This window comes from Eublepharis macularius, chromosome 6 (assembly GCF_028583425.1).
Source record: "Eublepharis macularius isolate TG4126 chromosome 6, MPM_Emac_v1.0, whole genome shotgun sequence".
Taxonomy (NCBI): Eukaryota; Metazoa; Chordata; class Lepidosauria; order Squamata; family Eublepharidae; genus Eublepharis; species Eublepharis macularius.
The window spans coordinates 69,460,882-69,487,473 of record NC_072795.1 but is presented as its reverse complement, the minus strand read 5'-3'; the positions used below and the strand labels follow the sequence as shown (position 1 = coordinate 69,487,473).

Sequence of the window (26,592 nt, the reverse complement as noted above, 5' to 3'; positions counted from 1 at the left end):
AAAAATTGACTATATATGTCCATGTTTTTATGTATATTCACGTTATAGAGTGTTTAAAAGAAAAGACCACTTAAGGGTGGTCTTATACGTGTGCCTACAAAATGGCTGGTTTCACCTGTCTCATCCTGGGAACAAACATTACCTCAAAATAAGAGCTCAGCCAGACAATATTATTATTAAGTACTATTATCATTACTACCAGTACTAGGATTGTCTCTTACTTGTTTTCATGTTCCTTCCGTTTCTGAGTAAGATATTTCTTCTTGACATTCAGAAGCTCATTGGCAAGCCTTTCAATTTCATATTTGTATTCTTGACTCTGTGATTCATACATATTCAACTCAGAAGATAAAACCTTTAAAAATACAACAAATGCACAGCATGAGTAATCTGTTCTCTCTCTGCCTCTTTTGGCTATAAATCAGAACTGTGGTTTAAGTCTGTACTATCCCTTGCTGAAATCCTACTACATGCAGTGGCAAATTCCAAGATCACAATTGAACCTATCAGCCTACACCACGGCCTGCACATAACCAGCTTTTACTGCACTGCAGAAAGATGTTCTTTTAGGGCCACACAAGGAACAGCACATGCATTAACCCCAGAATTCAGAGGTCCAATAATTCCCCTCCTTGCTATAAACTGTTAATGACTCAAACTGGCCATTTTTACTCTTCTCTACCCTCTTTTCTTCTGTTTTTTTTCAACAGGCATTCAACTGCCCTCAACAAGCTATGCTTCCTAGTAAGAAAAAAATGGGAGGGGGTGGCTTCAAAGATAGCACAAACAAGGAAGTCCAAGAAGCCACAAACACAATGATACGATGGTTGTTGTGGGTTTTCCGGGCTGTATTGCCGTGGTCTTGGCATTGTAGTTCCTGACGTTTCGCCAGCAGCTGTGGCTGGCATCTTCAGAGGTGTAGCACCAAAAGACAGAGATCTCTCGGTCTCTCTCTCTCACTGAGAGATCTCTGTCTTTTGGTGCTACACCTCTGAAGATGCCAGCCACAGCTGCTGGCGAAACGTCAGGAACTACAATGCCAAGACCACGGCAATACAGCCCGGAAAACCCACAACAACCATCGTTCTCCGGCCGTGAAAGCCTTCGACAATACAATGATACGACTTTATTGGTTCTATACCTTCAGAACCCACGTTAAAGGCACCATGTAGAAACAAAAAGCCAGTGAGTCAATGCAAATAAAGCTCCTGGCTGGAGTTGGCAACGGGCTGGCTGGCTGAGGCTTTAATCCCATTTCGCACTATTTGCTTCCTCAAAAGCCACGTTATGTCTGAAAACATTGTTTTAGTGCGAAACGGGATTAAAGCCTCAGCCGGCCAGCCCGTTGCCAACTCCAGCCAGGAGCTTTATTTGTATTGACTCACTGGCTTTTTGTTTGTACACAGTGCCTTTAACGTGGGTTCTGAAGGTATAGAACCAATAAAGTCGTATCATTGTGTTTGTGGCTTCTCGGACTTCCTTGTTTATGCTTCCTAGTAGGCTTGGTCCTCATAAGGCCATCAAGGGGATGGGGGCTCCTTTTTAAAAAAAATACATCTCAGATGTGAGCTGATTCAAGCTGGAATTTATGGCAGCACTTATTACTTAACAGTTGCCCTCCCAGATTGAAAGGAAAGAACATCCCACTGGCTTTAGAGGTATCCTCATAGGGCCAAACTACAAGTGAAGAATGACACTTGAATGGCAAGTGTATTCCTCCCTGTTCACTTGCCCTCCACTTGCTCTCCACTCGATCCACTTGCCGTTCAAGTGTCATTTGTCACTTGTAGCTTGGCCCTTATTTCATAGTAGGACAATTGCCAATGTCTTCAGCCTGGAAGACTGACAGTGCAATCCTAAGAAGAGTTACTCCAGTCTAAGCCCATTGATTTCAATAGGTTTAGGCTGGAGTAACTCTTTTTAGGATTACAATGTGAATCTCTTAGGATTACCTACACAGGAATGGGAATGATATCACAGACAGCATGGAAAATCTAGGCCATGAACAATTTGATGGAGAATCTCACAAATGGCATGGGGAGGGTGAAGTGAGGATCTCTAATAAGAAGAGCCATTTGCAAAAATCACTGCCCTTCTTCATCAATATATAAGGCATTGTAAGCGCTGTTAAACCAACAGAAGAATATCATTAGATCTGATCCTGTGCCCCTAGTAGCTATCAAAGACATTCCATAATATTAACAAGATTTATCCTGTCAGTGTCCGTTAACGTATAAATCATTTCAGACCTTTTAAAAAATTTGAAACATCTACTTTATAGATTATGACATCTATAACATAACAAAACATCTGTAACAAAAGAAATAAAATTTTATTACTGAATTTCACTCAAAATATTTATTAGCATGATAGCAAAGTAAACAATCTGTGTCTTCAAACGTATGCAAACCCTTACTAGGAAATAAGCTCCGCTGAGTTCAATGAAAAATACTTCAAAGTTAACATGCATAGAATAAAACAGTTAAAGTTGACATGAGCTTGATCATTTGTTAAAGAGTTGTTAATGAAAACTGATTGTTAATGAAAACTGAGGTAAAAGTAGTGGGCACTCTGGGTAGCAGTGACCATGTAATTTTGAAAATTACAGTCTTGGGGAAGGCAAAAGCTGTACATAGTCAGACATATAGCTTGGACTTCAGGAAAACAAATTTTAACAAACTGAAAGCTATGCTGGGTAGAATAACATGGTCAGAAATGCTTAACGAGAAGGGAGTTCAAGAGGGGTAGGAGTTTCTTAAAAGTGAAATATTGAAATCCCAATCACAAACTATTCCTATGAGAAGGGAAAATGGGAGGAGCTTAAAGAAACCATGATGGCTTCATAAACAGCTTTCTAATGAATTGAGAAATAAAAAAGACTCATTTAGGAAATGGAAGGGGGACCTTATAACCAAGGATGAATATAAACAAATAACCAGTGCTGGTAGGGAGAGTGTTAGAAAAGCTAACACTCAGTATGAGCTTAGGCTAGCAAGAGATGCTAAAAACAAAAAAGGGTTCTTTGCTCATGTTCAGAGTAAGAAAAAGAGCAAGGACATGGTAGGCCCATTGCAGGGACAGGGAAGAGAAATTCTAACAGATGACGAAGCGAGTGCAGAATTGCTCAATTCCTACCTTTCCTCAGTCTTCTCCTGCGAGGGAAATGGTGCTTGACATGGCAATAACAGAACACATGGTGGGGGAAGAAAGTTACAGCCTAGGAGCAGCATAGAGGTAGTATGTAAACACCTAGTTTCTTTAAATGGAATTAAGTCCTCAGAGCCAGATGAATTGCACTCAAGGGTACTAAAAGAACTTGCAGATGTAATTTGTGAGCCTCTATCCATTATTTTTGAGAATTCTTGGAAATCAGGCGAGGTGCTAGAAGATTGGAGGTGGGCAAATGTTGTCCCCATCTTCAAGAAGGGTAAAAAGTGTGTGTTATGTGCCAACTACCAACCCGTCAGCTATGTCAACATAGTGTCCAGATCACAAGAAGTGATGGTATCAGTCTGCTCTGCTCTGCTCTGCTCTGCTCTGGTTAGACCTCATCTACAGTACAGTGTTCAGTTTTGGGCACCACAATTTAAGAAGGATATAGACAAGCTGGAACATGTCCAGAGGAGGGCAACGAAGATGGTGTGGGGTCTGGAGACCAAGTCCTATGAGGAAAAGTTGAAGGAGCTTGGAATGTTTAGCCTGGAGAGGAGACAACTGAGAGGTGAAATGATAACCATCTTCAAGTACTTGAAGGGCTGTCATATAAAGGATGTTACAGAGTTGTTTTCGGCTGCCCCAGAAGGTCATACCAGAACCAACAGCTTGAAATTAAATCAAAAGAGCTTTTGGCTAAACATCAGGAAGAACTTCCTGACAGTAAGAGCAGTCCCTCAGTGGAACAGGCTTCCTCAGGAGGTGGTGGGCTCTCCTTCTTCGGAGGTTTTTAAGCAGAGGCTAGATGGCCATCTGACAGCAATGCTGATTCTATGAACATGGGCAGATCATGAGGGGGAGGCAGACTGGGTTACATCAGTGCTTAGTTCTCATGGCCTTCTTACATGCCCATGGTAATGCCGATCGCCACCTTGGGGTCAGGTAGCAATTTTCCACAGGCCAATTTGGCTAAGGATCCTGTAGATGCTTTGCCATCTGGGCATGAAGCAGGGGTCACTGGGGAAGTCGGGGGGGGGGGAGTTGTGAATTTCCTGCATTGTGCAGGGGGTTGGACTAGATGACCCTAGAGGTACCTTCCAACCCTATGATTCTGTGATACTATGATTAGGGACTATGGTGGGAGTAGGTAGACCCCACCTCACACACAAGTCTTTCACACTTCTTGCCACCCAGGCAGGTAAAGGCTGGGAGTCTGCCACTTGGCACCTGTCTAGCCTCCACTACAGCAGGCAGAGAACCCTGACCCAAATCCTCACAGGATCCCCTCTCTTCCAGAAGCTCCACCAGACAGGCAGCCAGTTCCCTATACGTACCTCCTCTTAACCAGTTACAGCCCATGGTTAGATTCTGATCAAAGCAACTGTGCAAGAGGAGGGTGCTCACCCTCCGCTGTTCCATTTTCCTGATCTAAATCACACTACTGAAGCTGTTATTTGCCTTTCTGGTAAATATATAATGAGCCAGTAGGGTCTGGCAGAATGGCTTCATTAATTAAAATAGTTTATTACATACATGATGCATCTTATTTCCATGACCAGCACAGCTGTTGTGGGCATCTTATACTTATTCTGTAACATTCTGATACTTTTAGCCCTTAATTTCAAAAATTCTGAGACAGTTCAAGGAACTTTGAACATTGTCGAAGGCTTTCACGGCCGGAGAACGATGGCTGTTGTGGGTTTTCCGGGCTGTATTGCCGTGGTCTTGGCATTGTAGTTCCTGACGTTTCGCCAGCAGCTGTGGCTGGCATCTTCAGAGGTGTAGCACCAAAAGACAGAGATCTCTCAGTGTCACAGTGTGGAAAAGATGTAGGTCATTTGTATCTACTCAGGAGGGGTGGGGTTGAGCTGAGTCATCCTGTAAGAGTTTCGCCGGGTGTGGAATGCTAATGGAGGGAGGCTTCACTGTATCCTGAGGAGGTTCTTTTGCATATGCATAAGTACCAATCCATATGCAAAAGAACCTCCTCAGGATACAGTGAAGCCTCCCGCCATTAGCATTCCACACCCGGCGAAACTCTTACAGGATGACTCAGCTCAACCCCACCCCTCCTGAGTAGATACAAATGACCTACATCTTTTCCACACTGTGACACTGAGAGATCTCTGTCTTTTGGTGCTACACCTCTGAAGATGCCAGCCACAGCTGCTGGCGAAACGTCAGGAACTACAATGCCAAGACCACGGCAATACAGCCCGGAAAACCCACAACAGCCATCGAACTTTGAACAGTTCAGAAATAATATGGTTTGAAAAAGCAGTAATTTAACCATTTTACTGGTTCTCAGTCTTTAGCACATGCTGCCACTTTATTCATCTATCAGCTTAGTAACCTAAAACTGTTGTAAAAAACTCTATATGCTATATTTATTAAAAGTCTGCTATTTATATCAAGTTCACAGAAACACCTTGACAGTCCTTTTTCTGTCCTAAATATAAACTGTATCTCTTCTTGTTACCATTTATGGCAAATGGGCACTACTTTATTCTTGTACTAGCAACAAAGCCCGTTGTGGGAAATAATACAACGGGCTCTAGAAAGGGGAGGGCGGGCAGGCGGGCATGGCCTCCTCCTCCTCCATGACTGATCCTGGCTGGCAAAGGGGGAGCAGGCATTGCTTCTGGCTCCACACCTGATCCCAGCTGGGTGAAGGCAGGGGGCAGGCATTACCGCCTGCTCCACTCATCTCAGCTGGGTGAAAGGGGGAGCGGGCATTGCCTCCTGCTCCACACCTGATCCTGGCCAGGTGAAGGCAGGGAGTGGGCAATGCTACCTGCTCTGCTCCTGATTCTAGCTGGGTGAATGGGGATGGGCATTGCCACCTGCTCTGCTCATGTTCCCAGCTGGGCGAAGGTGAGGAGTGGGAATTGCCACCTGCTCTGCTACTGATCCCAACTGGGTGATGGCGTAGGATCAGCACCTGCGTCGCTCCTGATCCCAGGTGGGTGAAGGCACATGGCAGGCTGGGTGAAGGCAGGGGATGGGCATTGCTACCCGCTCCACTCTTGATCCCAGCTGGGTGAAGGCAGGGGGGCGCGCATTGCTACCTGCTCCATGCCTCATCCCAGATGGGTGAAGGCGGGGGTGGGCATTGCCACCTGCTCCACTCCTGATCCCAGGTGGGTGAAGGCGGGTGGTGGGCATTGCCACCTTTTCTGTGCCTGATCTCAGCTGGATGAAGGCAGGAGACAGGCATTGCCACCCGCTCCACTCCTGATCCCAGCCGGGTGAAGGCAAGGGGGCAGGCATTGCCACCTGCTCTGCTCCTGATCTCAGCTGGGTGAAGGCGGGGGTGGGCATTGCTACCCGCTCCACTCTTGATCCCAGCTGGGTGAAGGCAGGGGGGCGGGCATTGCTACCTGCTCCATGCCTCATCCCAGATGGGTGAAGGCGGGGGTGGGCATTGCCACCTGCTGCACTCCTGATCCCAGGTGGGTGAAGGCGGGAGGTGGGCATTGCCACCTTTTCTGTGCCTGATCTCAGCTGGGTGAAGGCAGGAGACAGGCATTGCCACCCGCTCCACTCCTGATCCCAGCTGGGTGAAGGCGAGGGGGCAGGCATTGCCACCTGCTCTGCTCCTGATCTCAGCCGGGTGAAGGCGGGGGTGGGCATTGCTACCCGCTCCACTCTTGATCCCAGCTGGGTGAAGGCAGGGGGGGCGGGCATTGCTACCTGCTCCATGCCTCATCCCAGATGGGTGAAGGCGGGGGTGGGCATTGCCACCACTCCTGATCCCAGGTGGGTTAAGGGCTGGAGGTGGGCATTGCCACCTTTTCTGTGCTTGATCTCAGCTGGGTGAAGGCAGGAGACAGGCATTGCCACCTGCTCCACTCTCCTGATCCCAGCTGGGTGAAGGCGAGGGGGCAGGCATTGCCACCTGCTCTGCTCCTGATCTCAGCCAGGTAAAGGCAGGGGTGGGCATTGCTACCTGCTCTACTCCTGATTCCAGGTGAGTGAATGCAAGGGGCAGGCATTGCCACCTGCTTCGCTGCTGATGAAGGCGGGGGGTGGGCATTGCCACCTGCTTTCCTCTTTATCCCAGCCGGGGCTTCCCACCACGGTGTGCTCTGTGGAGGGACAGGCTGACTCGCCTGGGTTTCCTTCTACAGCAGTGCCCTCTGGTGGCGCACCAGGGTAGGATGTGAGTTGTCTAGAATACACTTACTCTATATAGTAGGATGTGCCCTTAGTATATACCCACCGAAAAAGCTGCATGTACTGTATTGTATTTTCATGCCAAAGGGAAAAAAGGACCATTTTGTACATAAGCCAAGTCACTACTTAGCATGGTGCTTCAAGCAAGTCCAAGTGGCATAAACAAGCTTTTCTCACCAACAAAATCCTGTCTTACAGTGACAAGGGGTTAACAGAGATTACTCTTGTCAACCCCCTAATAAGATGCAAGACTAATATATATGGATGTACTGTAAAGGAAAGATGAAGGATTTAGCAATGTTTTTCTCAATCCGTTTCTGCTTGCATGTTAAGGACAGAAGGAAAATGGTTTTGACTGGCACATTAGAAAATCTCACTAATTTAAAACGGAAATTAGGCCTCATGCAAAATTCTGGCAGTGTCTTCAAAGGCCCAAGTGGGATACACATTTATAGTAATAGGCTGTAAATTAATGCTCTAATTAGATTTTGATTTTTTGATTTTTATAAACAAACATTATACCACAAAATGCAACTCAGCCCAGTTAGGAAGTTTACACTCGAGCTTTCCTGAACTAAGCATGTATGGAAAGAATTCATAGACATTATCACTTTACTATCTATTGAGAGGAAAACAATTTCTTAGAAAAAGTCTATACTGTACTTACAGATTTGTGTTAAGCAAAAAGTGTTGAGAAAGGAGAAAATGCTTCAGAGAAAAAAACTAGTTGGTCATGAAGGCAAAAGCCTTTCCTTATTTGTTATCCCCAATATCTTGCATTCAATATATTAATCAAAGGTATATTGCATCTGAACATAGAGGTTCCATTTAGCGACCACAGCTAATCATACTTGATGGACTGTAAAAGCATGCCGCTGTTGTATATATCACTTAATGTATTATTATTAGCATCCATTTTTAAGAAGCCTATTCCATCACCAGATCTTGCTTTATTTTTGTTTTCATCTCATCTCCTTTCTTGTACTATAGTATACCTATCTGAATAGTCTAAAAAATTTCCTGAGGAAAATCTCTTTGAAGTGAAAAAGTAATCCTTTCCCTAGTCCTTACCCGTAAACTCATCACAAAACTATGATAAGCAGATTCATGTGTCCACTATTTATGGGACGCTAAACACTCACCCTTTGCACACCTTACATTTCTATGCTCTGATCCTTTCAGCATTCGTCTTCCAGCTCAGGTCTGATACTGGAAGTGAGCCAAACTAGAGGAAATGGGCTGAAAGCAACAGAGCATATTAACGTAAGAAAGGCAAGGTATAACTCTCCTTGCCAGCATGCTCTATTTGTTTTAAAAATTACTCCTATCTTTCCTTAAGTAGTGAACGGATGGAGATATATGGATTCCCTTATCACATCTAGTCTGGCCCTATACAACCCCTCCTCTATGGTACAGTGATTCTTTCTTAAGTCCAGGAAGAGTATCATTTAGATTTATTTTTATAATGAATTGTTGGGAAGAACTTCTACCTTCAGTTGCTTGGTCTTTTCCCGTAGTGTGTGCCGATACAGCTGCAGCTGTTCTGCTGCTTCTGGTCCAGGTTGCCGGGCTAAGATATGTTTCAGTTCTACATACAGCTTTTCTTTCTCCTAAGAAAACAAGAAAGATGGGATGAAACCAATTTGTAAGTCTCCAGTGCTCTATTCCCATCTTCAGGCATAAAATATACAGAGGAGGGAGTAAACATAGGGGAGCAGATAATAAAGATATTTGTAAGCTACCTAAATGATTCTGGTACTTTATTTCTTGTCAACCTCCAAATGTCATCTGTTTTCTTAGAACAGTAGAAAGGCATAGAGTTGGAAGCACATGATACACCAACCTAGTTGAAGCTAAGCAGGTCTGAGTGTGGTCAGTGCCTGGATGGATAAATTTCTGGAATGCTAGTGTGTGCTTTTTCCCACAATGGAGAAAAGTACAGTGGCACTTACCGCGAGGGTTCCTTCTGTTCTAAGAAAGGGAAGGCATCTTCATATGGGTGATTTCCATCCATTAGTCAAAGAGGCAGGACTACACTTCTTCCAGATTTCCTGTCTTATGGGAGGAGTCACCCATTTCTCAGTTCAGTACCTCCTGAAGCAGTATCTATGCTAAAAAGCCCAGGTGCCATTTTAGTAAAAATATTAAGACAGAGAGCAAGAAGGTAACAGAAAAAAAGTTTGTCTTCTTTCTTTTAAATCAGAGTGCCCTCCCTTCCCCAGAAAAGAAGGAACCCTCATGTTAAGTGCCACTGTTCCTTTCTTGCTCTGGAGGGAAGGGCATCTTGACACGGGATGTTCGAAAACAGTTGTTGTATCCCATGTCCAGTGAGAAAATCACTCCACCTGTACCACTTGCTGTAATCTTCTCCTACCAAAGTCTGCATCAACTGAAGCAAGGGTATTCATTTTGTAGTCTTTGACAAATATCAACTGAGATGACCATTAGGAAGTCTTACAAATCTCTTCAATCAAAGCTTCTGCATCCAATGCTGCGTTAGTCACAGCACTACAAATGAAGTGGGTACCTGAATCTTACTAGCTTGATAAGCATGTGAGATGCACAGCCTCAGAGTCTTGCTTATTGCTGCTCTGGCCATTTTTCTGTACCTTGTTGGACAGGCTCACTGACATGAAAGTATGTCTTATATAAAGATTCTATGCACCTTATGCAAATCCCCAGGGCTCTATGGAAATCTAGTGTGTGCCACTGTTTCCTTTGGATGGGACAGTTTGGGCAGAATGAAGGAAACATTATTTCCTGAGAGTGGTAGAAGTATTGACCTTTGGATTGGATGTTTGATCCATTCTTAGGACTACTTTGACCTTGTAAAAGACACAGGCCGTTTCTGGGAGATCGGGCTCCTAAGTCCAAGATTCTTAATGTTAAAGTAAAAGCTGTCAGGAATAGGATCTTCATTCTTAAGCATTTTAGTTGAACTTCTCTCTGAGGATCAAACGGAGGTTATGTAAGCGCTGACAGGACTACCTGTAGTTGAAAGAAGGAAATCTATGGATGACTAAAGGGTTAACATGGGCTAGTCTTTTAAGAAATCAAGACTATGGCCGTTTCCACATGGCTTACCTTTTGCTGGAACACAGCGTCTTCATGCGCAAAATCATGCCAGGAAGACGCTGTTATCGCACAATTTCACGAGAGAACACGCTGTGTTCCAGCAAAAGGTAAGCTGTGTGGAAACAGCCTATGTGAGGGTGTCTGGATATTGAGCTTCCACTGACCTGTGGAATGACTGAAGCCAAAGTTGGCTCAATGTGGCGTAATGTTGGGGTGCTTTTGTTTGCACCACCTGTCAAACACCTTTCAAGAGGAATTATAAATTCTCGGTGTAGAGGTTCTTCTAGACACTAGCATGCTGCTGGTGACTCTTATAGAACTTCATGTCCTCAAGGGTCTTTCCCTTTCAATTTCCATACAGTCAGGTGTAGCCAAATTGAGTTTGGATGCTAAAATGGCCCTGGTAGAAGCATGCCCAGAGAAGGTGGAATTGCCAAAAGTCTTCTATTGATAACTCCACTAACACTGAAAACTGGGGTCTGCATGGCCAGTTGTGGGTCTGCAGATCAGGGTTGCCTCTCTCTCTCTCTCTCTCTCTGTGTGTGTGTGTGTGTGTGTGTTCTCAGCATCTTTGGCATTAGCAGAATAGGTGGAAAGGGATACAGGAAGGCTGCTGGTCAAATGGACATCAGAGCATCTGTTTGCTCTGCTCCTGCCATCTGGAAACTGGAGAAGGACCTGGGCCCACACTGACTGAGTCTTGAGTAGAGATGAGCATGAACCGGAATACGAACCAAAAAACCCAGCGGTTCGTGGAAGCTTGTTTCCATGAACTTCCACAAACTGGTCTGCTGGTTTGTTTGGTTTGTTTTAACACCAATGCCCCTTTCCATGCCGCTGCAAAGTGGCACGGAAAGGGGCATTTAAACTCGTGGATCAGCTGCTTGTCGGGGAGATCCCCGACAAGCAACTGATCATTTAAACAGCGGGCGGGGCTTGGCTGGCCGGTCAGGAGTTCCTGGCTGGCCAGCCAAGCCCCGCCCGGTTTAAATGTCCATTTCCCCGCTGCTCAGAGTGGCCATTTAAACAGCCCCGCTGTTTAAATGATCAGCTGCTTCTCGGGGATCTCCCTGACAAGCAGCTGATCTGGGCATTTAAATGCCTCTTTCTCTGTCGCTGCTAAGCGGCTGGAAAGGGGCATTTAAACCCCATGAACCACAAACCGATTTGTGAACTTGCCCCAGTTCATGGAAGCTCGTGGTTTCTGGTTCGTGAAAACACCACGAACCATGAACCGCACAGTTCAGTTTCTTTATGGTTCATGCCCACCTCTAGTCTTGAGGCAAAGAGGTCCAGCCCTGGGTTCTTGAAGCATTTGGCAATCTGAAGAAAAATCTCCACGTTGATAGACCATTCATTGTTGCCCAGTTGTTGTCTCCTTAGCCAGTCTGCTACCACATACTGCTAACCCCTGATTTGCTTTGCTGATATAGACTTGAGGTTCTGATCCATGCCATGTCTGTATGTAAAGTCAAAAGCTTGAACCAGTCCACTTTGTTTATGTGGGCATTCACTGAGATACTGTCTGTTCTTATTAAGATGTGATTGTTCTTGATCACATCCTGGAAACTGACTACAACTGGTCCTATTGCTCAGATATCGAGAGGGTTGGTGGTCATCTTCCTCTCTGCACAGTCCCAGGTTCCTTCTGTTTGTCTTACCTGACAGGTTTCTTCCCAGCCTCTCAGGTTTGTAAATACCTGGATTATGCTGGACTTGATATATTCTTGGTTAGATTGGTCAGGTTAGACCACTGAGTCCACCAGATGAGGCCCTATTGTAGTGGGGTAGTTCAGATCTAAAGAATGTGTAGCTGGAAAGATCTTAGGAAACACTGCAAAGGACAAGAGTGGAATCTTGCCCAAGGAACTGAGACCAGACAAGCAATCATTAGATTTTGCAGCCTTGCCTGAGTCATTATGTTGATGATTTGGAATTTATTGGTTGTCTTGCCATGCTAGAGATTTCCTAGACCTTTTTCTCTGACAGGTACAGCCTGTTTCTGGAGGAGTCTATTATGACCCCAGGTGTGCTAGATTCAGGTTGTTCTTGGTGGTGTTGATAAAAAAACCTATGGTAGACAAGGCATTGAGCTGTGAAGGTAATGTTCATATATGTTTGTTATAGGCTCAGAGATTTGATCAACAGTTTGTCCAGGTACAGATGAAGATGAATTCCCCGCTGATAAAGAAGTGCTCTGAGAAAAACTTCTGAGAAAAAAACTCTTGGGGCAGTGCCTAGCCCGAAAGGTAGGGCTTTGAATTGGAAGAGCAGGCTGTTGTAGGCAAATATCAGGTACCTACTGAGAGAATGGGAATGTGGAGATATGCCTTGGTGAGGGCTATGGAAGCCATAAAGTCCCATGGACAAAGTACTTCTGTGATAGATCTGAGGATCACCATCCTAAAGTGTTTGTGAACCACAGACTTCTTTAGGTACTTCAGTCTAGTATCACCCTTCAGTCCTCATTTCTCTTGTGGATGGTGAAGAAAATTGAGTTAACCACTGATGATGCTTTGCAGTTGGGAACCTATTCTACAGCCTTGATATCTGCTAAGTAACAAATGGTTTCCATGGTCCACAGGTGCTTCTCCCACTATTTCGACTTTAAAGACAAGAGAAACCTGTCTGATGAGAGACATTTGAACTCTATTGAGTATCCAGTCTTTATTACAACCACTACCCACTGGTCTATGTTGGATCAACTCCACTGGGGGAGAAAGTGTGTTAATCTTCCCATTTGTGGGAATCTGGCATCATGCTCTCTTTTTGCTGAGGCTTGTTCCTTTTACTGGAATTAAAGGGCTGATGCTGGTTTGTTTTTTGACTGGTAAAATCCTTGTCTGCTCTCTTGCCTGTTTCTGTTCCAGTTGGGCTGTCTTTGGTCATCCTTGAAATGCAGCAGAGAATGCTGGCTCCAAAAGGAATGTAAAGGATTCTGCCTTCCATCATCTCTCCTTAATGCTCTCGGCATGGCATTATTTTTATCTTTAGTTTCTACCAGGATGTCTCTGAAGAGTTTTGCTTCCTGGAATGGAAGGGATGCTAAGGTTAGTTTGGACTGATAATTGGCTTGCCATGCATGGAGTGACAGGTTTCTATGTGCCTTGGCTGCCAATGCAATAGCACAGGAGGAAATTGTAGTATGTCCAAAATGGCTATAAAAGAGACCACCTTAAGAAGCCTACTAGCATTTTTGTTCTCCTCCAAGATTAGCATAACTTGCTTCCTAGCCCAAATGACGGACGCCCTCACAAAAGGAGATGATGTGGTAGATGCCCTAAGAGCAAGGTCTGAGGACTCATGGGGTTTTCTGAGAGCATAGTCTGACTCATGGTCCAGTTGGTCACTCAGGGTTCCTTCCCCATCTTTAGTAACCAAGCTCCCTGAGAGAAGAGCTGTAACAAAAGCATCTGCTAATGGTACTTGAAGAACATCCACAACATGGTTAGGCAAAGAATAAAACATTTTACTGGAAAGAAACTTAGTTGCCCTCAGGAGTGGGGGGGGGGGGGGAGTAAAGCAAAAAAAGGAAGAAAACAGACCATTTTTTGTGCTGTCTTAATCAGCCAGGGCCAGTGTCCTGCTACATCCAGAGGACATTCAGAAAATGGGGTTTGAAAGGGAGGGGAGACATATGTACCTTGTTCCATGGTGGTACTCCATCTCCCTGACTGTTCCACTGAGGCCATAAACACCAAACCCAAGCATCTGCCATCTTTAATGGCATGGAGGATCTTCCCGACAAAACTGATGGCTGCCAAAGAGATGGTCTCCAAGTGGCTGTAGAAATATGCAACATGCTCTTCTTGCTGCCTCTGCCTGTCTGCACATCTGTGCCTGCTTGACCATGCCAGGGAGTAGTCCCTTCCTCCCATTTTTGGGTGGAAAAGAAAGTCCCCATCCTGCCAGGAAATTACACCATTCAAGACTTGACTGAAATTCTCTGTGTCTTCTATTGCCTCAATCACACTGCCCTCAGAAGGAGTTGGAAAACAGTAGGCCAAAAGCAGAGGAAAGAGGTATAGGAGAAGGAAAGGAGTAGAAATAAGAAGAAATAGAGCAATTAACAGTCTTCTGCTATAAGAGCCTTGCTGAGTAGCTCTACAAAAAGCCTGCTCTCCCTGACAAGGCAGGAAATGTGAGGGATAGGAAGTCTGGAAGAAGTGTAGTCCTGCCTCCTTGACTGATGGATGAGAATCACCCATGTCACGCTGCCCTCCCCTCAAAGTGAGAAAGGTGGAATATAAATGTAATAAATATATTAAAATTGGACTTAATTTAAAACAAATGTCCACAAAAATGATTTCAATAGTCAATCAATCAACTGTATACTGCATGCAAATAAAATAGCTGTACACTTCTTTTTATATTATTTTTATTAAAAATGTTAATTGTGCTACTAAATTTGTAATGAAGTAAACTTTTTGCATTTTCATAAAAGTTTGTGGCAGTTTTAAAAGAATTTAACTTAAGCTTAGTAATATACAGAAATGGGCATAATGAAATCTTATTGTATTTATTTTTTATTTTAAAACTTATGCTTGCCATTTGGACTTATAAGGCTGTTCACAATGGTAGAACCCGCATATAAAAGTGGCTAAAAACTAACATTTCAAACATCTAAGAAAAAATCAGCAGGAGCATAGCAACAGAGATTTAACTGTTGAAGTACATATTGATAATTCATAGGAGCTACTTGTAATTGTATCAAGAATATACACATATATACTTCCCTTCCTTCATTCCTAGGGGGATGGGGAAATGAAGGAATAGCGGGGGGGGGGGGTGTCAGAAGGCTGCCTTGAGAGAGTAGAATCAAAGAATATTGCCCGTCCCCTCATTTCATGGGCAGATATCCTGTCACATAATGTTGATTTAAGGAAAATATGACTGCTGAGTCTTAACTCTTGCTCTTTCAGTACCATTCACTGCAGCCCTCTACAAGGGCTATTTACATAATAGCAACTTCTCAGTTATTTCAATGGATTCTGTATGAAAGACAATCCCATGAACCCTGCCCAAAATGTACTAATCCTCTCATGTAGTGATAAATGTAAACAAATAAACCCAGACCTAACCAGAGTGTCTTATGTGAAAGACAAAATAATTTCTTACTATGATTAAACAAATATTTTCATTGTGTGTAAGTGAAGCATAATTTTTCTTTTTCAATAAAATATACATTTTTTCCTAACCTTGTTGTAACTCCGTTCATTCTTCCATATTAACCTGACTCTTGATAACTTTTTAATGGTTCACTAAAGACAAAGCTAATTTTAAACTAATATGTGAAGGATCAGGGTAAATTTAAAAACAAAATATAAAATATAGTGGAGAGCTATATTGTAGGGAGGGGGTCTCAGACCCTTCGCTAATAAGTTAGGGACCATAGACTTCACCACTATGTTGCCTTACATACTAACTGTTGCTTTAGATATGTGCTCCTATGTGCTACCTGTGCTTCATGTTGTCTAATGTCTGCCCGAGAATTGCTTATGTTCTATTTCAGCATTTCTTCAACTCTGTATTGGATTCTTGCTAATGCTGTGTCTTTGTAAACTTGTATTTATTTACCCTTTGGCATTGTTTATGGAAATGTCCTTGATATTGACTGTACTAATCTCATACTGTGTAATCCGCCATGAGTCTCAGTGAGACTCATGGTTCTTCCAATACAACTGTAAGAACTCATGATCACTGTGGAGGGATGTTCAGGACTCAGGAGGGAGTTTCCCAGTTGCAGTTATACATTCGTTTCAGCTGTTGTCTATATAACACACTGCAAATGTAAGCAGGAGTAGTAGTAGCTTGTACATTGTTCAGCAGTGATGTTGATGTTGTAGTGTGTTTAGGATTTGTATTTCCAAAATCCTTCAGTGCAAAAACCTTAGCATTCTGGACCCAGTTGCAATTTGTTAATTCAACAGTAGTATATTGCTGAACAACATAGTATATTGAATCTGCAGGGGTATATTTTCAAATGCCATTGATTTACTCTTTCCAAACAAAGCCCTCCTGCAAGGCATACAAGGACATGCCATTTTATCCTTGCAACAACCTTGTGCAGCAGATTAGGCTGAAAGAATACTACTTGCCAAAACCCATCCAGTGAGTTTTGTGGCTTACTACCTCTCAACCCCCCCCCCCCAAACAGTTAGGGAATCATAATATGTAACAGTAAAAGAAAAAATTACAATAACCTCTTTTTCATTTTTGGCTGTGATACCATGGCTCTTTTCATTGATTATTTCAGCCTGTAGTACTTCAGACTTATTCACACGAGGTTGTCCCCATGTAAGTACCTAAGAAGTGCATGGGAGCTCTGGCACAATCACAGTCCAGCTAGCCTCCTATGGAGGCACTGTTTGTGAAAACTGTTACATGCAGTTTCCATGGTTCAAACAATTTCAGCAAACAAAAATGGGGCTACTGCAATCATCCCAATCGTGGCAACAAACAGTGTCTATATAGGAGCGATACCTATATCCAAGCCCAATGGTAGCCTCTGTGCATTCCCAAGATCCATCCTTGAGCCCTGTCAGAATGATGTGAGTTACTAATCAGCAACAAGTGCCACGTAGCCATCAATAGCTGCAGTATCAGGATCTGTTTTTTCCAGCTATGAATTAGGAAAAGTGGAGTATTAGTGCCATTCAACTTGTATTGCTATTGATTACAGCATATTGGAGATGTATAAATGGGCAAAGCTGTCCAACCTCCTTCCTGCCTCTGTTACTATGAAGCAAAACTTTTCTGTATCTGAGTTATCAAGCCTTTTGTTTACACAATCATTTTGTTTGATCATGTTACGACCACTCTGTTGGTTCCCAGTCTCCCTTTGCCATGGTATAGCAAGAATCAAGAGGGTCTGGTTGTTATAAAAACCTTTTGCCTTCCCAAGTCCATTTTTCCTGAGGTTTGTCTTTCAGAAGTACATTCTCACCATCAAGAGACTCCCCTCCCCCGCTTTTCCCTGGCTTTCTTGAGCTCTAGGAGTTGGGGCGGGGGAAGCAAGGATGAGCCAAGGATTTGGAGGTATTCTGTTCCCTCGTTCCCTTTCTCTCCACCTCCCTCTCTTGTCAGCTCTCCTAGTCAGAATTGGCAGAGCTTTGTTAGTATAAGACAGATCAACATAGTTAAATGTGGATGAGCAGCTGGATAGCTTTGTAAGTTCAACCAATCTGTACCTAGAAGTAAATATTTGAAAATGTTTTAGATCGCTAGTTGGAGTCTATAAAACTTATTCAATGGACATGTACCTAGAGGGATAGCTATTTAAAAGAAAAAAATGAAATATTGCATTCCAATATTAATTTTCTGTATTTCATAAGCCTTTGGCTGAGCCAAACAAGTGAGTTTTGAAAAACATGTTTTCTTGCCCTTCAAAAAGTGCAACCTCTCTTTTTGGAAAGTTCTGTGTGTGTTTGTTGTCATATTTTGTAGGGGAACTGCACAGAGAGAGGGTGTCCAACACAAACTGAGCATTCCAGCAACAGCAGCATACCACTGTGAGGCCCTTTTTTAAAATTTAAAGTTGATCATCATCTTCTAAAATCGAGTGTATGATGACATCACTGTTATTGGGAAAGGAGGACAAGTTTAGCACAAACACTGGTGCCAATTAGTGCTCCAAATGCCAGCAAACAGGGATGAAAAAGATCATTGGGGGGCACTATCTCAAGGAACACTTTGGGTCCCCCAACACCATCTTTTCACACTGAAAATTTTCACTTGAAAAATATTTGGTTCAGCCTTACATGAATCATTTTCACTACACTCTTACTGTTTTGCCTGGTCTCTTCTTCTTTGTAAATCTTTTAAGGAGAATATGAGGAATCTCTGTTCTTCCATTAGAATATGGAATCCATAATCTATATTTGGCCAGACTTTGCTCAAAGTATTTCTGTTCTATTACAACTTTGTATTTGGAAAAAGTCAAAAGCTACCAGTTCTGGATTACCTTTAAAGGAGTAAGTACTATAATGCAAACAGATGAGACAAATATCTAGATGATAAATATTTTCTTTTAACTAGTAAAAGCTAATATATCAAATTAAAAATTCAGAAATACATGAAAAAAGAGTGAACTTGAAGGGACTTCCTTGACCCAGTTAGTTTATGCTTTAACTCTCCACATAATTAACTTGCCATAAGTTTTCAACAATTTACCTCACAATATTTCATTCTTACTTTTCAGAGCAACTAGAAAGAAGAAAAGAGGTATGTGTATTAATAGAAAGATATGTTGAAGGACGATGATGGAATATCTGTGTAGATATTTTGCTTAACATTTAGGCTGGCTTTCCTAGTCATCCTTTTTGCCTGCTTTTTGTGCTGCTATGTAAAGCCATAACTCTTCCTGTCAGGATTCTCCGTGTAGACAAAAAGAGAAGTACAAAAGAACGGCATCTACTGTACATATACTTATAGCTAATCATCTCTGAAATTCATGGAATGGGGCCAAGATTTTCAGAAGCAAGTCATGATTTGGTGGCTTAAAGCCAGAAAAACGTGCACTTGTTGAGATTAGAATTTACAAAAGAATCTAAAATTAGACAGTGGCAAATTAAGACATTAACAAAAAAATGACTTCTCGAAATTATTGTCATAATTTAGAGTATCTTTTCACAAGCCTACCTCATGAGTATCATAGAGATCTGCATTATATAATTTGCCCCTAGAAAAGTACCAACAATTATTTTCTTTCGGGTTTATTCGCAAGTGAAATTTTATTATCCCATTCAATGCAGGATTGAATCTTTTTCACCTGTTTGGAATTCCCATTATCTGCCAGTTTGAAAGACAGGAGCAAATAGAAAAACTTTGTATTCAGAAGCAGCCCTCATGTACCAACGAAATTTACACAGATTTGTATTTTGTGAGACAGTACTAGTAATTTGAGTAAATAAGGAGCAGTTGATGGACTGAAGATCTTATTTGCAATTGGTCTCCAATTTATTTCTCTCCTAATCCTCAATGAGAGCCAACCAAGCTCTTTGAACATTGTGCAATGGGGTGTATAATAACCCCATTTAGAGACAAAGCAGGCATTTCTGTTAGAACAAGAATCTATCTAATGCAGCTGAAACTGGTTACCTGTCCAATATATATTGCTTCCATAATCCAGCAGTAGCAGAACTACCTGTCTTGCATTACATCCCCTATCCTTCTCCACTAAGTACTGTCTACTTTTTAAAAATCTTGTCATTTAATTTGTCACTAGGTTACAAGCATCATACATCAGGGAAGATTCAAAAGGGAATCCAGGATACTTCATTCTTTCTGCATCAGCAAAAGTTTGTGTTGACTGGTTGTCAGCTTTACTTGCTCTCCTTACATTTTAGCCCAATAGCCAAGATATTGGGCATGGCCAGGGAAACAGGAACCATGTAGACTTTAATAGACTTTATCTCTGTAATTAGTGTAAAAGCAGATCCAAACAAAGCATATTTATTTCAGAATGCTGGTGATAGTTACCAGGAAAAGTACATTTCTAAAGCTGAAGACAGATATTTTCCCACATATGCAGTTTCTCCCCTTTACCACTCTGCCTAACTGTAGGGATGACTCTGAATTTTGTGCCACAATATTTGTGGTCCTCACCATTTAGTGAAAGCTCTTGTATTTTGCCCCTAAAGTGCCCAACATTGCAACCTAAGCAAATCATACTCTTCTAAGTCCATTGAATCCAATGGGCTTAGAAGGGTGGATGTCTTCTAGGAATGCACTATAAATGTCCTGGAACCACAATATTGTGAACTGTGCCGATGCAGCAGGCATGGAACACTGCTCTGTTTATTTACTTCATTTATACTCTGCCTTTCTCCCCAATGGGGACCCAAAGCAACTTACATCATTTTCATCTTCTCCATTTTATTCTCAAAACAACCCTGGGAAGTAGGCAGTATGAAGTAGGCAATATGTAATCACACATGCACAAGCAATTTTTTTCCCCTGCAGGTAGACCTATGTGAACTGGGTGTAGTGTATTGAATACTTGGCTCCCATGATCACTTGCTGGTTGGGCTCCCACCCAACCAGCAAGTAATCAAGCATCCCTAATTTCAGCAATTGTTTTATACAACTTTGCAACACTGTGGACTAACAAAGATAGACTACTTTCAGTTTCCCTTTCCACAATCCCCTGAAATTCTCGGGAGTATGTTAGATGCCAAATCAAAGTGGGTATAGATGTGTTCGATTTTGCATTTTGCCCAGATCTTGTATATACTTGCTTTGGTTAATAAATATTTTATAGTTAAGTACAGAAGTATCCGTCATTGTGTTTACGTCACATAGTTTATGCTACACTGGAGATGATCATCATACCCCTTTACTTAGCTTGCCTTCTAGATCACAGCACTGGTTCTGACCTCTAGAAACTAATCTGGTTCTAAGCACATCCTGCATTATTCCTTGGTTTTCAATTATGTTGCTGTTAGGCTCTGATTTTTATGCAGTGTTGTATCATGACATACTAGCCTATTGGATGCTTGCAATTAATCCTGCTTCTGCAAATATCATAAGCTACCATAACATTCTCTGGCAGCTGACATGGGAAAAAATAAGTCCTCTTAAAACACCTGGAAAAAATAGAGGTCTGTGGGTCATTTTCAAAACTGAACAAAAAAGAAAACAGGGTTGCACTTACCTATAGCTATTGTTTATCTAGTGTCTTCTGTGCAGGCACACATTGGGACTGTGCAGCCGCAGGCCAGGTACGGAGAAAGATTCTCTAACTCTAAAACTGGAGGGGGTGCTCCCTCCATTCAATGAGTATGCGTATAAGTTTTCCCACTGAAACAACATGCTGGGAAGGGCGCCCCCATATCCCTCAATTCTCTTGAACCACGGGAGGTCAACTCTGAAAGCTGTCACAGCGGGGCCGGAGAGAATGTGTACCTGCACAGAAGACACTAGATGAACAACAGTTACAGATAACTGCAACCCTGTTTTTGTTGTCAGTCTTCTGAGCAGTCCCACATTGGGAGTATACCAAGCAATTCACCAACGGAAGAGGGTGTGAGAGACCTAGTTGAACAATGAATGTAGGACAGCTGTCCCTACTGCAGCAGCTCTTCTTGCATTTGTGTCTACAGAGTAATGTCTGATGAAGGTGTCTGCTGATGACCAGATGGTGGCTTGACAGATGTCTCACTGCAGGGTTCCCTGGAGGAAGGCAGCCAATGATGCTTGTACTCTGGTAGAGTGAGCTCTGATCATTACTAGACAAGTTACCTTGGCCTGAGCATGACACATTCTAATAGCTGCTACTATCCACCTAGAAAAAGAATTATTAACAGTGAAGAGGCCCTTGTGTGGCCCAGAATAACAGACAAAGAGAGCCTTGGATTTTCTGAAAGACCTTGTTATGTGGACATAATACAATAAAGTCCTTTTCACATTCAACTTATGAAGACAACATTCTGATTCAGAAAAAAACACAGGCAAAATGACCCTTTGTTGTAGGTGGAACCTGGAGAATATCTTGGGAAGAATTTCCAAACTAGGGTATAAGATTACTTTTTCTGCAAAAAAAACTGCATAAAAGGGAGATCTACGCAGACAGCTGTTAACTCCCGAACTCTTCTAACAGAAGTGATAACTATCAGGAGGGCTACCTTCCAGGCTAGTGACAAGAAGGCACAGTGGGCCAACTGTTCAAATGGGGGCAGCATGAGCTGCACTAGTATGAGTGAAAGACTCCATTGTGGCACTGGAGATGTAATAGGGGGAAAGGTGTTAATTATGCCCTTAAGAAATTGCTTAGAAACATGGTAGGAAAAAACTGCCTTGCCATCTATCAATTCATGAAATGTAGAGACAGCTGCTAGACTCCTGGTTGGATACGGTGTGCGAACCTTTGGAACTGAAAAAGGCAATTCGGATTGGGGGTTGGGTTCATGCTCAGCAGATAGCTTCGCTGCTGGCCTGTTGGAATCTGACAAAACCATCTCCCACATTGCCGCTTTGAGGTGGGAGGTCTGATCATTCCTGGACTTTGGGGTAAATCTTTGACAATGATAATAAGCAGAGACATTATGTGATTCCCTCAGGCAGAGAAGGCAGAGCTCATGTTTGTCTGTATGAGGCATCTTGATGTCACGTTTTGAACACTTCTTAAATAGTGTCTTGTGAGATACCCCTGTCTCTATAATAAATTTCCTTTATTTTACTGCAGGAGAGGAACCTATCTGAAGGCGAAAGATCCAAAAAGTGGAGCAAAGAAGAAAGAGCGAGAGAAGAACCTTTCTCAATGGCAGTGAAAAGGGAACTGAGAGAGATGGGGTTGCTCCGTCAAGCAACACGTCATTTTGGTGGAAAAACTCTAGCCCATGCGGGTTGAACAGGAGGAGCGCCCCCTACAGTTTTAGAGCTAGAGAATCTTTCTCTGTGGCTGGCCTGTGGGACTGCACAGAAGATCGACGATGAACAAAGGTAGACCAAAGGTAGCCTAGAGGGAATATGCACTTAGAAGTGCCTGCCATGGCAAATATTCTTTCCTTGGCAGATGAAGACACAATGGCAGGATTCTCTTCTCCTGTTACCTCCCCACTTTAAGTAGCAGTACAGAGTGAGGGTATGGAGAATTTCAGTGTTTATGTCAGTGCCAGCCTTCTATATAATTTGTACACATAAAGTTCTGGATTATTTTTAGAGTAGTTATTCCAGCTTGTGAAATTTGTTTTTCCAGGACTGCTTGAAGAAACCCACGGATCTGCCTCTAGGCTAAACAACATATTTCTGAACCTGTCACTCCATTTATTTTAATGCTTTGTGTTTCCTTCTTCTGAATATGATCTAGCTACCATTTTAATCAGACTCCTGCCTTCTCTTAATGCACTCATTAAGCAGCAGCTGGCTAGTAGAAAATTGGCTCTTTTTGAAAGACGAGATTCAGTATTTGCAAAGTTTCCAGGAAAGGACTCTTCCAAACCTGACATTTGGATTTTTTTTGTCTAGTACCTTATATGAGTAACATTCAGATTAAGAATTGGAACTACTAAACTGGCCTTGTTCAGGCTTAATGGAGTCAGCTAACAAAAACAGGTCAAAGAAGCAATATGTTTTACACTGGACTGATGGGGGCATGCACAATTTTACCCATCTAGGATTAGCAGTTCTTGAAGTTAAAAAAACCAAACAAGCACCTGGCACCTGAACAGGCCCCAGCAGAAAAGAAAATGGTGACAGTCATTATGTACGTTTCTGTACTGAGTAGTTTTCTGGTGGTCTGAGTGAGGGGAATGAATCGAAGCTCTTATACTGGGCAGATTATCTGCTCGAGACACAGATGACTATTACATCTCCTTTCTGTGGATATGGGACCAGTTAGAATGGTCCACATTTGGAGACTGGTATATTCAAATGGCTTCCAGAAAAAATTGTGGGGGGATCTTAAATGTGATTTTGCCAAAACCTTAATTCAGACAAGGAACACTGAGTTACAAGAGAGCAACATGAAGTCGCTCTCATCAGCATAAACTTGTAAACTGTGTGTGTGTGTGGGGGGGAGGCTTTAATGATGGAGACATTGCCCCACCAGGCTGCTAACCAATGCTCCTGCTGTGAATAATTATGTTTCTTGCAAACTTCACCAAGAATGTCTAGCTGAGTAAAGGAGAGAATGTCAGTTTTACAACTGGATTATGATGGATAATTTTGGCTAAACTCTCACCTTTCTCCATATGGGGTTTGCCTCAAAGGCAATAAAGGCCAATTTGCTCAATAAGACACCAAATTGCAGTGCAAATGTCAGTCTGATCATATATATATTTATTCAGAAGTAAATCCTGGTTTAATGTGATTTCAGTTACCAGCCTCACAACAAATTGTGTGGTGCCTCAGCACAGGAACAGAAGGGTAAGTTTCTTTTCTTTTACAACAGCAAAAGTGAGACATTCCTCATATTATACTTCGCAAATACAAGTTTTTCTTCTGTGGGGCTACTGCAATAAGCCATCTGTTTGGTTTGCTTTCCCTTCAAAGTAAAGCAAAAGTCCAGCGGTAACGTAACATTTATTTCAATATGAGCTTTAGTGAGTGAGAGCTTACTTCAGATGTATGAAAACAAAATCATTTGAGAGGGTCATTCTTTTAAGAAAAATTATAGAAGGGGGAAGGGTTGAGATGGAGAGAGGTTTGGCGTAAACCCTGTAATAAAACTTTCAACTGTAATTACTCTCACAGACAATCTCAGGTGGGTAGCTGTGTTGGTCTGCAGTTGAAGAACAAGATCTGAGTCCAACAGCACCTTAAAAACCAACTAGATTTCCAAGGTATGAGCTTCTGAGAGTCAAAGCTCCCTTCATCAGATAGCAGTGACAGCAGGCTATACCTCTACCAAGGTTGCTGCATCATATCCCTTCAATCAATGCCCTGACTGAGTGCTAACTATTCCAGTTCACAGATTCTAGAATATAGCAGCAGGCTGTATGTACTAACAGGACGAAAAGATGTCTGCATATATATCTATGGAACAGATGGCAGTTGCTAGATTGGAGACTCTGAAGAAGATAGTATAAATTTTGAGGGAGGGAAAGGAATTCAAAAAGTATGAGGAACCCTACAATGAAGTTCTTCTCTACTTTGTTCTCCTCCAGACAGGTTGGTTTTCAAAGGCCACTGTCTCAAGCCTGTATTTCACATTCTTCTATCCCTCCTACAGGCAGTGAAATGCTACTTAGGGAAAGACCAATGCAGCTGCTCTAAACACACTAGAGTGTTCACTTGGGAGGAGGGGGCAGTGTTTGGATGTTGAAGTACTCTGGGGAATGACAGAATTACTAACTCTAGTCTATCATTTTTAACTGGAAATAATCAATGGTTTCATTCATAATGAAGACATATTCACAGTCAATCGTAAAAAACCTGGCTTTTCCCGATGTAACACTTCCAGAAATATGGGTCCTAAGACCAACGGGAAAACAATTAGTTATCAATCTTATATTACATATACATAATCATTCTTTTAATATCGCATATCACAATATTGCAGCCAATTTTTACCTCCGTTTTACAGGTTTCAGCATATAACTTATATAACATATATAACATTCAAGAATCCTCCTCAGGAGGATCAAGGGGTACAGTGGCAAATAAATGACTTGTACTATATCAAAGTCCTTGAAACATTTTAAAGTGACACGAATCCTCTTATTTGTTTCAGGAGCCGGTTAGACAGGTTCATGGTTTGTTCCAAGATGAAAAGTGGAACCTTCAATGGTGCGCGGAACTAAGGCCGGCAATTTCCAATTAGTTCTTCGTCCTCATGGACTTCCTCAGGAGAAACCAACCATCCAAAGTCATTTAACAGGCACACCGTCAGTTCACCCAATGACGTGGAAAACTCCTACGTCATTGGGTGAACTGATGGTGTGCCTGTTAAATGACTTTGGATGGTTGGTTGCTCCTGAGGAAGTCCGTGAGGACGAAGAACTAATTGGAAATTGCCGGCCTTAGTTCCGCGCACCATTGAAGGTTCCACTTTGACAGTGTCTTTGACACTGTATGGAAAGGTCCTTGATACTGATTGTACTAATTTCACACTGTGTAATCCGCCATGAGTCTCAGTGAGAAAGGCAGACTATAACTGAAATAAAGCTATATCATGATGCAGTATGTTTAACATGGATGAAGGAATGGGTGAACTTAGCTAATCAAAAATTGTTGGTTCTAGAGGGTTTCAATAATGTATTTGGATGGCATGCATATTTATGGTATGAAAAGCATAAAATGGACGGTATGTTCCAGCACCATTATGTAAGAGGGAATATATTTAAGATTTGGCAAAAATATAAAAAATTTGTAGGGGAGAAAAGACCATTGTGGATTGTCCCAGCAGAAGTGATAAGCCCACGTTTAGAATATAATGGAGAAGAATGGCTAACATATAAAGAATTATTGACGGCGGAAGGAAATGTCTACAAATTGAAGAGTCAAAAAGATCTACCATTCGAATATGGGTGGTTACAATATAGACAAATTAATGATATATATTAAGTTGATAAAAGGAAGGTGGGGTTTAGGGGAAAGAATTCAGAACTAGAAGAGTTATTGCTAGGAGAGGGACCAAAGATGATCTCTAAGATATATAAATTGTTATTGAAATGGGACACAGAAGATGAAGTAGTTAAGACGCAGATGGTGAAATGGGCAATAAATTTTAATAGAGAAATAACGATG

The 26,592-nt window shown here is 42.3% G+C and overlaps 1 protein-coding gene across 1 annotated transcript in view; it reads right to left on the bottom strand.

Annotated features, from left to right (window-relative positions):
• The window catches only part of CFAP58 (cilia and flagella associated protein 58), a 144,924-nt gene that overhangs the window by 3,642 nt on the left and 114,690 nt on the right, over positions 1-26,592 (bottom strand). The window contains exons 16-17 of the mRNA XM_054983438.1: positions 8,820-8,939; positions 222-355 (exon numbers count right to left, since the gene is read on the bottom strand). Of these exons, the coding sequence (XP_054839413.1) occupies positions 222-355; positions 8,820-8,939 (254 nt within the window). The remainder of the gene's footprint in view (positions 1-221; positions 356-8,819; positions 8,940-26,592) is intronic.